Below are 15,175 nucleotides of genomic sequence, written 5' to 3'. Positions count from 1 at the left end.
TCTCTAGTACTCGGATTTCAGATTACTAACTTGAGTGTATGATAGATCAGATCGTAAAACCTCTCTTGACTTCGATCTTTATATAAATAATGTCTTAGAAGCATGATATTTTCATCTCGAAGATACCTCGAGTATTCCAAGTCTGAATCACTTCACTAAGATATAAATAATATTTTTTCCTGATATCATCCCTCATGTAGACACAATGGGTTGTTGTAGTTCAATATATTTATCACACAAAGTTTTTAATAGACTATCTTAAAGTATTAGACTTGAATTAAATACCAAATTTCGTCTTTGTCACCTTGGAAAAAGAAAAAAAGCATTTACAGTCTGAGCAGCTATCTATCGAATTATAATGGAAACGGGAGCTCAGTTATCAGCGTCAACCGTTACCAACAAAACCTCAGCGATTGGTCTCTTTTCGGGTCCGCCTCTCCGCCGCACTCCGATACATGAGAGAACGCCTCATCTCGCTCCTCCATCGATCGCCCCCCCTCCCTCCCCACCACCGCCACGTTGCCCAGATCCACGCCCTTCTCCTCCGGTCCCACCCCGACCTCCTCCCTCTCTTCCTCGACCGTCTCCTCCTCGGCCTCTCCCCTTCCGCCGCCGCCGTAAGGCACGCGCGCAAGCTGTTCGATGCCCTTCCCCAACCGGACTCCGACCTCTGCAGCAGCGTCGTCTCCGCCTGCTCCAAGCTTTCCCTCCACCGCGAGGCCCTCGCGGCCTTCTATTCCGCCCACCGCAAGGGGAGTCCCATCTTGTTCCTGTCCATCCCGCCTGTCCTCAAATCGTGCGCTCGGTTGCCGGCCGCCGACCAAGGCAAGCAAGTCCATTGTCACGTCTTGCTTCGCGGATTTGGCTCCAATGTCTTCATTCAGGCGGCGTTAATCGATTTCTACTGCAAGACCGGCGATCTGGGTTCCGCTCGGAGGGCCTTCGATGAGATAACATTCAAGGACCCGGTCATCGTCAACTGCTTGATCTCGGGGTACTCCAAAGCTGGAGATGTCGTCGAAGCGCGACGACTGTTTGACGATATGACCAAGAGGACATCGGCGTCTTGGAATTCGATGATCTCTTGCTACGCCCACAGCGGGAACTTCGCGGAAGCCCTGACGTTGTTCGAGCGGATGCTGAAGGAGAAGGCTCGGCCGAACGAGATCACCGTCGTGACGCTGTTGTCCATATGCGCGAAGCTGGGCGACCTGAAAACCGGGTTGAAGATCAAGTGCTTGATCAGCGACATGGGCTTGACGATGGACTTGATCGTGCGGACCGCAGTGCTGGAGATGTATGTCAAGTGCGGGGCTGTCGACGAGGCACGTCGGGAGTTTGATGAGATGGTACACAGAGATGTGGTGGCGTGGAGCGCCATGATCGCCGGCTACGCCCAAAATGGAAGACCGGATGAGGCGCTCGAGCTCTTCGAGAGGATGAAGGCGGAGAATTGCAAGCCCAACGAGGTCACTCTCGTCAGTGTCTTGTCTGCTTCTGCGCAACTGGGCTCTGTAGAATTCGGACAGCATATAGGAAGCTACATCGAGAGTCAGGAATTGGCATCAGGGGTGTATGTGGGCTCGGCGCTGGTCGACATGTACTCCAAGTGCGGCAACATCGGAGGAGCTCGTAGGGTCTTCAGCAAGATGAAGCAAAGGGATGTCATTACCTGGAATTCGATGATCGCCGGGCTAGCATTCAACGGTTTCGCACAAGAGGCGTTCGATCTCTATCACCGGATGAGGGACCAACACTTGAAGCCGACCGACGTAACCTTCGTCGGGTTATTAACAGCCTGCACTCACACCGGCCGAGTCGAACAGGGGCTTGCGTTCTTCCGCAGTATGAAGCCAGAGCATGGGATTGCGCCAAGGGTCGAACACTACGCGTGCATAGTTGACCTCTTCTGTAAGTCCGGGCGCTTGGAAGACGCTTACAAGTTCATCTGCGAGATGGAAACGGAGCCGAACGTTGTCATCTGGGGCACGCTGCTGAGTGCATGTAGAATCCATCCCAACGTCGAGCTTGCCGAGGTCGCCGTGGAGAAGCTAGTGGTGCTGGAACCAAATAACTCCTCCAACTACGTCCTCCTCTCCAACATATATGCCAATGCAGGTAGATGGGAGGAAGCAAGAAAAATGAGGGATCTAATGAGGTGCAAAAATGTGCAGAAGCTGTATGCTTACAGCTGGATAGAATTGGAGGGTGCAGTTCACAAGTTCTTGGTGGAAGACACCTCTCATCCAAGCTGCGACGAGATCTACAAGGCGGTTGACGGGTTAAGCCTACAACTCAAGTGGGTGGGCTATGATCCTAACTTGGAGCTCATCTGACGACACTCTTCGGTTCATGGCACTCACTGGTGAAGCTGTTCTTCTTCCGCAGGTTCAAAGAGTCTCTGCTGTTGCTGTTGTTGTCCTCGGTAGGTAGCATGAGGTAACACAACTTGGGAGGAAAGCTTGGTTCATTCATGAGTTAACTCTCTTCTCTACCATAGAATTGATATCGGTCAACAAGTAGCAGATAATAATAATAATAATAATAATAATAATAATAATAATAATAATAATAATAATAATAAAGACTATAAAGTACTCAATTCATTGATTTATTTTTTTTATTGATGTATTATAATATTTTAATTTAAATAAAAAATTATTTATTAATATTTTCTTTTTAAAAAATAAAAAAATATTTTTTTTCTTTCCTGATTGATATATTGTCATCTTTGTAGAGATGAATTCTAAGCCTTAATGGTTGTGGACACAGGTTAGAATTCATATGGCGAGCCCCCCCTCCTTCAGCTCTGTGATAGACTCGAAGAGAGAATGGGTTCAGGAAGTTCCACATGAAGAGGACGAAGCACAGTTCCTCTCTGCTCTGCATCGAAAGGACTGATGCTGCTGTTTGGGTTTATTGTCACTCTCTGTCAGTGAGCTCTTTTCGCCAGTGGAATTAAATGTTCACATGTTGTGTTCTTCGGCCACCTCCAGCGCTGCTCATCAATGGCTTCTCCCCACATAGAGTTAATGTACGTGCATGGAGTTTTCTGTCTCACCAAGTAACAGAGACCAGTCGACGGGTCTCGTACCATTCGAATCCAGCTATGACTTGTGTTTCCAGACTCCATCGATGCGTCGATGAAGTGATGGTCGTCTTGAACTCATCTTCCCAACCGAAAACGTGAAGGCGGATTCGTCTCGACATCTGTGCAAGTACACAGCACGGAAGGAAGATGATGGTTTAGCTTTCTACTAGCCTTGCCATTTTCACTGCAGCATGTTTATGATACCAACATGATAGCAGTTACACTGTGGTTTTACTGGATAACAACTCTCTCTCTCTAGATCTCAAAATGCCGGTGATCTCGGCAGCTGTCGTCGCAAGGACGACAGAGCAAGCTCACAGAGCAGGAGGAAGACGAAGCATGTCCAGCTTCAAATGTGCATCTCTGTTCATGTTCGCGGAACACATCTTAGACTGGAAGGCCATACCAACTCCTTTCTTCTTCTTTCTATCATCCCTGTCATTCCCATCCCAGCATTGACACGCACTACCACCATCGATCGCTCTCATATATTTATTTCTCGGGTAAACAGGCATGTGAGCAATCAATGCTCATCAGCGGACTTCCTCGCCTCCATGAATCAGTTCGATGCCTCCGTGTCCCCTTCCCGTACCCCCCTACACAGTACCATTCTGGAACAGGTAGCCTCCGCTGCCATACTCCCAACCAGCGTAGAATGTGGAACCCTAGGATACGCCATACTCCCGGTATTCAATCATTAGTCACAGCAACATGGAACGATTCCATGGCCCATGCATGCTCTTTCTTTCTTTTATTGCTTCTTCTTCTTCCCTTGTGAATCTATGACTTAAGCTTCTGAAGATCGAAGTTATTATAGCATAATGTTTTCATTTTGAACGATAGCAGAAAAAACACTATAAAGCAACATGAAAATGCTGTATAATACCGAATACAATGTGACGCAGTCTAAGAACACTATGATTGGTCTGATCGGATCAGCTCATAGGAAAAAGGAGAGAAACTAAGGTAGGTGGTCGATGGTATTTCGAGTGTTAGCGAACAAGAGGAGGGTGGTGCATTAGGGCAAGCAATGTTTCCATGGTGGTTGAGGAACAAGGTCCATTGATTTCCATGGCATTACGCCCCTCGCAGATGTGAATGCCAACCATGACGACAAGCCCATGCCGCCCCATCAGGATAGTCCTGTAGACTATAATTGCTGATCTCAGAAAATTAGGTCGACTTCATCAATTCCAACATGCCAAACCCCTCCCTACCTTCTCAGCTGGAACCCTCCTCTTCTCTTCAAAGCCTCTGTACCTTTATATATCTCCTTCTTTTCCCATAAAAGAAACGCAGTGCAGTTCATCTCCCCAGCTTCGCTGCATACTGACCACCCCCCCCCTCCCGCTCCCCCTCTTTAGGTGCAGCAAATCCAGTGACCATGAGATCACGCAGCACTCCGATCCAACTCCTCAAGCTTACCGTCTTCGTCCTGTTGGCCATAACCATCACCCTCGCTTCCCTTCTCCCCTCCAAACAGAGATTGCTTCTCTTCCTTTCCCGCCACAAGCTGCTCCTCTTCTCCCTCCTGTGGTGCAAGTTGGTAGCGATCCTTGCCTACGCTCGTGCTCGCCCGCTCCCTGTCTACCTTCTGGACTTCAGCTGCCACAAGCCTGGGCCGGAGAGCCGTGGCAGCTATGAGATCTGCGAGTACTTCGGCCGCCGCAGCTGCCAACACTCCGCCGAGAGCGAGGCATTCATGCGTGCCATCTACCGCAAGTCCGGCCTAGGGGATGAGACCTACGCGCCGCCCTTCATCTTCCAGACCGACTACAAGGCTAAGTTCCAGTACGCCATCCTGGAAGCGGAGGACGGCATGTTCTCCTGCGTGGCGCATCTGCTGGCCAAGACCGACGTCGATCCCTCCCGTATCACCGTCCTCATCGCCGCATGCAGCATGTTCTCCCCCTCCCCTTCTTTCACATCCATGCTCGTCCAGCGCTTCCAGCTCTCGCCCTCCGTCAAAACCTTCAACTTCTCCGGCATGGGCTGCAGCGCCGGTACCATGTCCTTGGACCTCGCCGCTACAATACTTCGTCGACAAGTGGGCTACGCTCTCATCGTCGTCACCGAGAGCACCAGCCTCAACTGGTACTTCGGGGACAACCGCCACATGCTCGTCACCAACTGCATCTTCCGCGCGGGCACTGCGGCCGCATTGGTCACCAGCGACCCAGCGCAGCGGGAGAGAGCGAAGATGGAGGTAATGCGAACTCTCCGCACCCACCACGGCGCCGACGACGCAGCCTACAACGCGGCCATCCAGATGGAGGACGAGGACGGCCACGTCGGTGTCGCGCTCACCAAGGACCTAGTTCGGGTGGCCGGCGTCGGCCTGAGGAACCACATCTCGAGGCTGGCACCCAGAGTGCTTCCGGTCTCGGAGCTCCTCCGCTACGTCTACAACGTCGCGAGGTCGTTCCTGGCGGGCGACCGGAAGGCGGTGCACGTGCCGGACTTCACCACGGCGTTCGAGCACATGTGCATCCACGCCGGGGGGAAGGCGGTGATCGACGCGGTGGGGCGGTTGATGAAGTTTGAGGAGGAGGTGGTGGAGCCGGCGCGGATGTGCTTGCACCGGTTCGGGAACACCTCCAGCAGCTTGGTGTTCTACGAGCTGGCCTACTTCGAGGCCAAAGGGAGGATAAAGAGCGGCGACAGGGTGTGGATGCTGGCGTTCGGGACGGGGTTTAAGGCGTGCAGCGTGGTGTGGAGGGCGCTGCGGGATTCCAGAATCGACCCCGACAACCCATGGAAGGACTGCATCCACAGGTATCCTGTCTCCATCTGAGGCGATGGGCATCTGAATGGGAAATAAAAGCATCAATAAAAGACAGATCTTGTATGTTTGTTGATTCCAAGGATTAAGGTCAGGCGGATTACGATCGGGCATAGATAGATAGATAGATAGATGCATGTCATATTAGATTTTGTTGGTCTACCTGTAGAACGAACGAACGAACTCACAGCTACGCCTCTTTGTCGTAGCGTTTCGGTGTGCAGCATACGTAGCGTTCCGTTGCATGGCTCCGTCGGTTCGCGCTTTGTTTTCGGGTCAATTAGATGTTCGCTGCCTCGGCACTCGACATCATTATAAAGGAAAGTAAAAGCATGCATTGAAGTGGCCGTCTCTTAAATGTTCTTCCGGGGCATTAATTGGCGTGGGACCCACCGATGGGGCCCGCCGATGTTCCTGACGCAGGCATCTTCGATTCCTTTTTTTTATTTTCGAAGGCTAAATAAAACAATTAAAATCTGCGATGATTCTATCGGTATTTCTCACAGAATAAAAATATTATATTTTCCTTGTCATCAGCAGTCAAACATCAATTAGATTAATCATGATTGGCATATAACGTAAGCTTCTATAGATTATACGTCAAACATACTATATATATTTTTATTTCTCTTCCCATATTTTTATCTCAGACATAAATACCAACTCAAGATTTCATCCTCTGTCCAATGCGCAAAAAAAGAAGCCAAGTAAAGAAAGCACAGATACAGGAAACAGAAGTACCAAAACGATGATATAAACACAGGAAGTTCGATGCATCACTAGGAAGATGACTTCCCACACAAGGTTATGATCATGGAATATGAAGATACATGCACTCTGTTCTATGTAGTAGTTGCTTGGTAAAGTCAATGCCAGTCTCCAACTGCTTGGATCTGTGTACCAATTCATGGGGATCAATTACTCTTCACATGGTGATGTAAAGATGCCAATTTTGATACGGGAAAGTGGCAACACCAAAGCTTACAAGTTGCAGAAGAATTTGAATACAATCTGACAACTTCCTTCTATGTGTCCGAACTATGCCGATTGATTAAATACAGAAGACTGCACAAAGGTTGTTCATTGAACTTGTAAGTCCTGCCAGCAATTTACTCTGAAGTCGTACTTTGTCCTACACTTGTTCGAAGAGCATGGAAAGGAGAGCAGGTTAGGAAGCAACACCGGACTCTGGTTCGGGGGCAAAGTTCAGTGGCTTCTTCTCAGCATCCCACACCAATGTGCATTCATACTCTGAAACATATTCCTACAAAAATTTCAAATCACAACAATTTGACAACATTTATTTGGCTTCTCTTCAAGTAAATTGTTAGTTTAGCAGCGGTCCAGTGGATTTCTGAACATGAACATGTTCGTCAAGACTCGAATCATGACTTGCTATAGCAACTGAAGAAACTTTTAAGTAAATGTTTTCATTCACAATACATGCACCAAAAAGAAGAAAAGAAAAAAAATTGCATGCCTTGAATTATCCCTTAAAAAAATATTTGTTGATAAAGCGCAATATTTACCATCAAAGAGTAGTATTTTGGATAAAGAACAAATGATTAATCAATTAGTTGGAATAGATTATAATAAACAGGGCATCGTTGTTGGTTTATATAAGCAGAGAGGAACATGTGGACAACAGACCACACGCAGATACTTGAGTTGGAAGGTTTTCTGAAAGTTTTGTGTGAATCACAAGTTGACAACAGGCTTTTCAATGCACCAAATCAGAATAATCTTTTCATTGTTTTTGAGCATTGATATTTACCTCAAGTTTCCTCATTAGCTCCTTGGCTGAATGGGCAGATATAATGATGTGACGTGCAGCTTGCGATATGAACCCTTCATCAACAGCCATGTCGAGAAAAGATAACAACGAATTGTAAAAGCCATCAACATTAAGTAGTCCAACCTGGTGAGTCAATAATTTTGCTGTTTCAGAGAACATGCGATTACAGCAAGAAACATACAAGTATACATGTGAATGCACATTTAATATGACAGATATCAACCGAACAAGAGGTCAATGTAGCAAGTATTAAGTAACATAATGTGGATATCCAATAATCATCACCAAAAAATTTATGACAGTCTCTGTAGCTGAAGTGTTAGTGCAACTAAATCCATGTATGATATGCTTACGTTAGAAGAACCCAAACTTGCTGAAAGCTCTAGACTACTCCATGATTGGTGTCCCAATGAAATCTTTTTTATGATTGCAATCCTCCTTAACTATTGGACTGGCTCATTGCTGAAAACATGGATTCGACTAAATTGTTGCCCATTCTAAAATAAATTAAGCAACATCTAGAAGATGAGCAAGCAAAAAATTCCTTAGCTATAGTTCGTGGCCAAAGCAAGACACGCATGCATCATTGTAATCTGTCTTAAGGAGCAATATTATGATGGACTGTAGTATATGTAACTAAACAATGGAAGGCATGTTATGCGTGCACACATTTAAACTTTTGTCAATCAGAGACAAGGTTAACACAAGAAAACACTTTCAACAGCTACAGGGGCTGAAATAAATGTACCACCAGCAACAAACTGAAGAATAAATTCCATTCTGTAGCAATTTTTCTAAAGCTAGTTGGCACATCATTCCCTACAAAATAGGGATTAGATTCTTAACAGTACCGGTTTCTTGTGGATTCCAAGCTGAGCCCATGTAATGACCTCAAGTAGTTCTTCAAGTGTGCCATATCCACCTGATGTGTGACTGATATTACTAGATGGTATAAAATTGAAGTGGCACAAATACAAACATCGAAGAACCGGTAAATGATACAAGGAGCTGAAAGACTTATACCAGGCAAAGCAATGAAGGCATCTGCTTGGCGAGCCATCTCCGCTTTCCTTTCATGCATGTCTGATACTGCTCTAACCTCTCCAATTGTTCCACCAGTTAACTATATTGTACAAACTAGTCAATTTAGTGAATTATAGATTCAAGCATGCAGAACAATGCAATTCCAATTTCACTTCCAGAATTGTTCAGATCCACACAGAAAAGCACTCAACTATTGCAAACTGATAAGAGTTCAAATTACATAATCAGTTACATAAAAACAGGCAGGAAAAATTACATACTAGCAATAATTCATTAAAAAGGAAAGGTAATTTTTGAGACAAACTCACCTCCTTTGGCATCAAGGACTTCGGAATAACCCTGAAACAAAGAAATGTGATCAATTTAGCTCGCGAGTAAACCAAAACCTTCAACTTCTCTGTGTAAAGACAAGCAAGATCATTTAATATTACCAGATAGAGACAGGGACTACAGGAAAAGGAACATGCACATGGCCTTTATAATATTTATCCAGTAATGACCAAGATATATAGATTTTCATTGTCAAAGACACAAGATAATTTGAAATTACAGGATGAAGATAGGGTATGGAGCAGGAATGTACACATGATGTTTATCATATTCATCCAGAAAAAAGACAGAAAATATCTTTTTCTGTGGAAAGAACTATCTTTTAACAAACAAATTAAGCCATTGGGTAAGAAGCAGAGTTTGGGAAACCCTATCAGAAATCCCATTTTTGTGGCTATGCATTATCTTCCATTCCAGATAGCACCACTTCTCTGCCAGTGGTGAAGTACAATGAACAGCAAGCAGGTAGACGAATCCTCACACTACACTAAGACTTAGCTGAAGTAAAGGACAAAAAAGTAAAGAAGTTGCCGTTTTAGAAGGAGGGAAGAAGGAACCAGCACACCACTATAGTCCAAAAACAAACAGTTCACATATGGCAAAACATGACAGATGAGAGGGAGAGAGAGAGAGAGAGAGACCCCAAGACATGGCGCCCTCCATCATGAACCGCATGAGAGACCAGGCCCATCAATCCAATGCTTCCTCCTCCATACACCAAGTCGATGCCATTCTTCACCTGCAGCGCAACAAAATGGAAACAAAAATATCAGACAACACGTGTCGAGCAGCCAAGCACATCGTGCTTGTCAAGTTCTGGTAGCCATCACCCTGAGATTGAAGACGAATCAATCAAAGGAAAAGTAGGAAAGCCATGAAACCCCAGATGAAAAGACATGGGATGGAAAGCTCATGTAAACGGGGGGGAGTAATGCGGGGAGCAGGGTGATGAGTCATGATTTGGAGGCAGCACGTTTCTCTCCCATGGAATGGCTCTGAAAGACTCCTCCATTAAAAAACGGATTCTTGTTCGCTTTCTATTCTTTCGTTTGGTTGACAGAGATCACGCAGGAAGGCTGCTCAACAGACAGCCAGATTACAGCTAGCAACCGCTCATGCGAAACCACGAAATCCTCCCACCGCACGGACGCACCATGCCCGCCTGCATCGCCTGCGAGCCCTTCCCTATCCCCCATCTCCTCAGCGAGAACAAATGAGAGGGGAAAAAAATATCGAATTTTGGTGGTAAAGATGAAACCTTTAAGCAAAGCACCAGCAGCAAAAGGATCGACAGTACCACATGCGAGGAGCAACGATCGAGAACTGTTGCATTCGAATCCATTACAAAATCGATGAACTGCCAACAAAGCCCTAAACTCGAAACAAGGACATAACCGATTGGCCTGACGCCTCAGTTGTGCAATCTTTGATCGGTGTCAACGAAGAGAGGGGAATGAATAACAGGAAAACCCAGGGAGAACAAGCGGAGCATAGGACAAGAGGAAAAGATTTGTCGAGGCATTACCAATTCCTTGCCGAGCTCGACGGCGGCCTCCTGATAGCCGGGCTTCTTCCCACACTGACTCCCGCAGAACACGCATATCCTCCGGAACCTGGACGCCTTCTCCACCCCCGTCGCCGCCGCCTCCATCGTGCACTCCATCCCTTTCTCTCCCTCCACTGCCACTCGCCTCTCCATACAAGAACAAAAGGAAGGCACACTCCTCCTTCCTCGCTCTCGTGGTGACGACGCGGACGAACCCTCTCGTCAAAGGGAACCCATCGATCTCTATTTATAGCGTGTGAGGGCGACAGGGGAGGGGCGGATTCCACTCCACCCGTAGCCGGTACAGCTTTAAGATGCGAGCTTCAACGATCTGAACGGCGATCATGGGCTGGCGCGTCAAGAAGATCGTGCGGAGGGCGCGCGCGCGAAGGATGATGCGGGCGGGTAGGATTCGCGCAAAAGATCACCGTCCAATGAGACGTGTCGAGATTGGGGTGCGGTGGGGATCAGACCCAAATCTTGGGTTGTTTAATGACGATATTAATTTCGAATCTTGATGCATGGTTTCTAGGTCCAGATGGAACCGATACGAGCACTAGGTTGCTTAGTGCTTTTAATGCTACGGTGTCATGCAATGCTCCTCCAATGCCCTTATTTTTACCTCAATTATCCATCAATTTTGGATTTAAATAATTATTAATATAAGTATATATATGTATACATATACGTAACGAAGCATTAATTGGTCGGATTAATTAGAGGAGGGATCTCATACTAGCAACGTCATGGTGACAGCCTGGCACTTGGCTGTCAGGTCTCCAAGTTGTCGATTGTTTAAAGGAAGAGATAGAGAGTGACGTCACCTGGTGTTCGTAGTTTAGCTTGCTTGGAATGGGAGCTTTTGTATGAACGCGAGAAAAGGCAGCTGATGGAATACGAGGGAGATGTCATCGGAGAATGTCGAGCCACGGGAGGGCATGGAAAGTCGCATCCTTTTTGCCTTCCTATCCTCGTCCTATTAATTAACATATAGAGTGGGCCTGTGCGAAGAAGTATATTAGCATGTGTCGTCAAACGTTGCAATAGAAAAAGGAGATTCATGATGGGTTGTGCATTCCATGTTCAAATCAATACGGCATTATTTGGCCAAAAATGACATAACAGCGTAAAGACAATATTTGTTGCTTATTATTATTACTTATGATTGATGTTTCACCATCTGCACCTTGTACAGGTCTTAGTCTACTGGATATCTTAGTATGCTCTTGCATGATTCGTTCTCTACAAGCATCACACTGTTTAGGTGATTGATGTCAATTAAACTCCTCTGATCAAACTATTAAAACATTTGACAGAAATGTTTCTTTAATGCACATACAACTCCAAATGCTTTGTCATACAGAAAGAACAGCATGCCATTCTGATTTAATTAAACTTCAAAACAGATCATATCTATTTTTGCAATCCATGCTGACTCTCATTAGATTGCTTCCCTAATGGTTGAATGCTAATGCAATTATGAAATGCAAAGATGCCAAACAAGTGATTGAAATGACTGAGTTTCGATTACCACCACCATCATCCCCCTTAATATCTGTAAGTTGGCAATCACACTTCAATCCATCTAACTTCAATTGTATCCACCTGTTACAAGTCAAATGAACATTGTGATTGTGTAACTTTTCCCAGAAACCAAGTGAAGCTATATTTTTTTATTACAGGAACACCAAAAATCATATCAACATGAATCTGACTTACTGAATGCAACATGTAAATGTAATGCCCTTTGATCACATTGTGTAAGGACTCCAATAGAATGCTCAGAATTAAAGACACACAACAAAATTTGGTTTGCAATAGAAGTGGGATTAATATAACCATTCAAGAATTCTCCATCTCTTAGATCTATAAACACATCGATGAGCCTTATACTGCGATTAAGATGGTAACCATGCACAATAAGGTCTGCACAATTAATTATGATAGCCCCATAAGCTACGTTTCTCATGCTTTAATAGTCATTGTCTGAGGCAGATAGATGCACGGAAAACAGCGAAATAAGTGACTGAAGGTCAATCCAACCAGAATGAAATGTTTGATTCTATATCTGACAGAACATCAATAAAACACAGACACCATGAAAATCACAGGCACGGGAGGGTACATAAGTTCAAGCAGAACAGTTTCGGACGGTGCAAGTACAATGAATTCCTGTGAAGAAAGTCAGATAAGAGAAGAAGACTAAAAAGTTTATTTCTAAGAGATTTCTGAATAATCCATAAAGATTCAACTAAAAAGTTCTTACAGATGAACAATCGCATAGGTCTCTGTGAGTTATCTCACGATGATTTGCTATTTCAAGGTCGCTAGCTGCTTGATCCTGTGCGAGTTGCTTCTTTCAGTGGTTAAAACTTAAATCTCATAGTTGAAAATTTAACTAATTAGCCATCTGATTTATCAGTTACTAACTAAGCATCATCCTATCGCTTCTCTTGTACACATGAATGATGATTATGTTTGGTAGTCATTAAAAGTCCCATGAATCTAACGACTATATTGTTTCAAATTGTTGCACGGAACTAACTATATTTCCAAACCTCACTCAAAGTCTCTCTTTAAAACAAAATTTTCCAAAACATTTCTGAGTTTGATCCCTGATCAAATTATCGGTGGATGGCAAATGTGCAACTACAGCCTAAGATGAAGGTGGAACCTTTAATAATTTGGATAAGTATGAAGGACAAATAAATCATCAATTTCTTAAGAAGAAAGCATGACCACCTTATATAATTTATGCCCAAAGATGCCCACAACCAAAAGATTCTTATGGACCTTAACTCAGAGAACTATTCTCAATGTCACCTGATTTACCTGATAAGATGCTTGATCTTCTATGCTGTTCAATAGGAGTTATGATTAGGACTGTGGTTTTGTTGCAGTATCCACATAACTAACTAAGCATCAAGCTTCAAATTTAAGTTCCCCTCCCTATATTTCAACCACTTCACACACTTCATGCCCAAAGGTGTTCACAGCAGCTAAAAGAAGTGACATCCCTTAAAAGAGATGATGGCCAGATTCTTACGGACCCTAAACCAGAGAACTAGTCTAAAGGTCACCTGATTTACCTGAGAAGATGATTGATTGTCAATCAAATGGAGTGTTCGCATCACCTATCTATGGAACGTAAAGCGAAAGCAGCACAAACAATAACACCTAACACTCACATAAGAAAGCCGAGTACAAGATTATAGAAAATGCAATCAATAACCAGACAATCCAACTAAATGAACCAAACTGTACATAACCCCAGACACGAATCCAGACGGCGGCAGTAAAGAGACATAAACAAGTTATTCTCGAGAAGCACTGAGTCATAATGATTTTGCAGTAACATACCAACGAGGCCCCAACTTGCCCACACAACCATTAGATCTTCTCGACTTTGTCCGTCTTCACCACGGGGTTGGCTTTTGCAATCGCGTCCTGCGCAGCCGCCCTGTAATCATAGGCACAGTTATGCTTATCAGAGTACCTGTGGATCGAGCAGAACACCTCCCCGCAGCGGCACTTAAACCCCATCAATCCGACTCTCTTATTGCAGAAGCTGCAACGGTTGGGATTCTTCGTCGGCAAAGGGCCCCCCCCTTCCGATGTGGCCCCTTCCTCACTCGAGTTCACAGATTTAGCGATTCCGTCATCTCCGCCAGGCTTCTCGTCGACCCGCTTAGATTCAAGGGCCGGCGGAATCACAAGCGTCTCCATGGAAGCCTTTGATTTGCTCAAGAAGTAATCCTTGTAGCACTTGGAGCAGAGATTGTTCGTCGCCGGGCTTCCGAAGAAGCCGCAGTTGTTGGCGCAGAGGACGGGGATGTTGGAAGATTGCAAATCCGTCTTCCCGGTCTCTCGCTTCTGCCCCTCCTGCTCCATGCCCGTAGAAGAAGAACGGAACCCTAGCTGTTGCTGATGCTCCAATCCGACCGCGGTCTCCTCCTCCTCGACCTGCTCACGAATCAATAATTATCCAAATCAAAACCCTAGTCGATGTGAATCGGAGAACCGCTCACCATACTGGATTATCGCGAATCCACTCGAACCGAGAGAGGAATTCTGTAAAAGCGATGCATGGATCGAGAAGGAGAGAGGGGTTTGGAGTACCGAGAGAGAGGGAGAGAGATCGAAGAACCTAACAACAAGCGGTAGATCGATCGATAGGAGGAGAATTGCGAAGCGATCGAGGGATTACGCGAGAAAGAAAGACGGAGAGAGGTCTTTTAAGGACCTCATAGAATTATGGTATTTATGTACAATAATTGCCGGACCTTTTCAGGGAAAACAAAATGATGCTTTGAGATCTAACGGTGAATGATGCGATAGTTCTAGATATCTGACGGACAAGATTGTTCGAAAAAGGACCGATTAGGACGTGAAAGCGAGTGCCTCGGTAAATTAAAAGCAGTAGCGGGCGGTTTGGAAGGCGGCAGGCGCGACGTCGACACCTAACAAGTACACGTCGCCGGTGACGTCAGGAACGGATTACCTTTACCTTTACTATCATCATCATCATGTTCCCTGTTCTCATCCCATATATTACAGTCACTAATCCTGCTCGCTCTTATATACATT

General features: G+C 45.4%; 4 protein-coding genes across 9 annotated transcripts; 2 read left to right on the top strand and 2 right to left on the bottom strand.

Moving 5' to 3' along the window:
- Positions 1–342: 342 nt before the first annotated feature.
- LOC103994343 (pentatricopeptide repeat-containing protein At1g08070, chloroplastic-like) lies at positions 343–3,336 on the top strand. Of its 2 annotated transcripts, none has more exons than XM_065164728.1 (2): positions 343–2,425; positions 2,773–3,336. In XM_065164728.1, exon 1 carries the CDS (start codon positions 456–458, stop codon positions 2,334–2,336), a length of 1,881 nt encoding a protein of 626 aa, XP_065020800.1. In that variant the 5' UTR covers positions 343–455; the 3' UTR covers positions 2,337–2,425; positions 2,773–3,336. The 2 variants fall into 2 exon arrangements, with proteins under 2 accessions (XP_065020800.1, XP_065020801.1); XM_065164729.1 differs by having other exon boundaries at positions 343–2,439.
- Positions 3,337–4,418: 1,082 nt separating this feature from the next.
- Positions 4,419–5,939, top strand: LOC135645517 (3-ketoacyl-CoA synthase 17-like). Its single transcript, XM_065163966.1, has one exon. It carries the CDS (start codon positions 4,476–4,478, stop codon positions 5,883–5,885), a length of 1,410 nt encoding a protein of 469 aa, XP_065020038.1. The 5' UTR covers positions 4,419–4,475; the 3' UTR covers positions 5,886–5,939.
- A 657-nt stretch (positions 5,940–6,596) lies between these two features.
- Positions 6,597–10,827, bottom strand: LOC135645518 (cytokinin riboside 5'-monophosphate phosphoribohydrolase LOG7-like). Of its 2 annotated transcripts, none has more exons than XM_065163967.1 (7): positions 10,568–10,827; positions 9,684–9,781; positions 9,021–9,051; positions 8,692–8,791; positions 8,520–8,590; positions 7,648–7,791; positions 6,597–7,137 (listed from the first exon to the last, which is right to left on the bottom strand). In XM_065163967.1, exons 1-7 carry the CDS (start codon positions 10,739–10,741, stop codon positions 7,042–7,044), a joined length of 714 nt encoding a protein of 237 aa, XP_065020039.1. In that variant the 5' UTR covers positions 10,742–10,827; the 3' UTR covers positions 6,597–7,041. The 2 variants fall into 2 exon arrangements, with proteins under 2 accessions (XP_065020039.1, XP_065020040.1); XM_065163968.1 differs by having other exon boundaries at positions 6,597–7,124.
- Positions 10,828–11,877: 1,050 nt separating this feature from the next.
- On the bottom strand, positions 11,878–14,854 carry LOC135645519 (zinc finger A20 and AN1 domain-containing stress-associated protein 8-like). 4 transcript variants are annotated; one of them, XM_065163972.1, is made up of 3 exons: positions 14,708–14,854; positions 13,949–14,551; positions 11,878–12,193 (listed from the first exon to the last, which is right to left on the bottom strand). In XM_065163972.1, exon 2 carries the CDS (start codon positions 14,477–14,479, stop codon positions 13,979–13,981), a length of 501 nt encoding a protein of 166 aa, XP_065020044.1. In that variant the 5' UTR covers positions 14,480–14,551; positions 14,708–14,854; the 3' UTR covers positions 11,878–12,193; positions 13,949–13,978. The 4 variants fall into 4 exon arrangements, with proteins under 4 accessions (XP_065020044.1, XP_065020045.1, XP_065020041.1 ...); XM_065163973.1 differs by having other exon boundaries at positions 14,736–14,825; XM_065163969.1 differs by having other exon boundaries at positions 14,617–14,823.
- Between the last annotated feature and the right edge of the window lie 321 nt (positions 14,855–15,175).

This window comes from Musa acuminata, chromosome BXJ3-8 (assembly GCF_036884655.1).
Source record: "Musa acuminata AAA Group cultivar baxijiao chromosome BXJ3-8, Cavendish_Baxijiao_AAA, whole genome shotgun sequence".
NCBI classification, from domain to species: domain Eukaryota; kingdom Viridiplantae; phylum Streptophyta; class Magnoliopsida; order Zingiberales; family Musaceae; genus Musa; species Musa acuminata.
The sequence above is the reverse complement of the archived record's forward strand: the minus strand, read 5'-3'. Positions and strand labels throughout refer to the sequence as shown.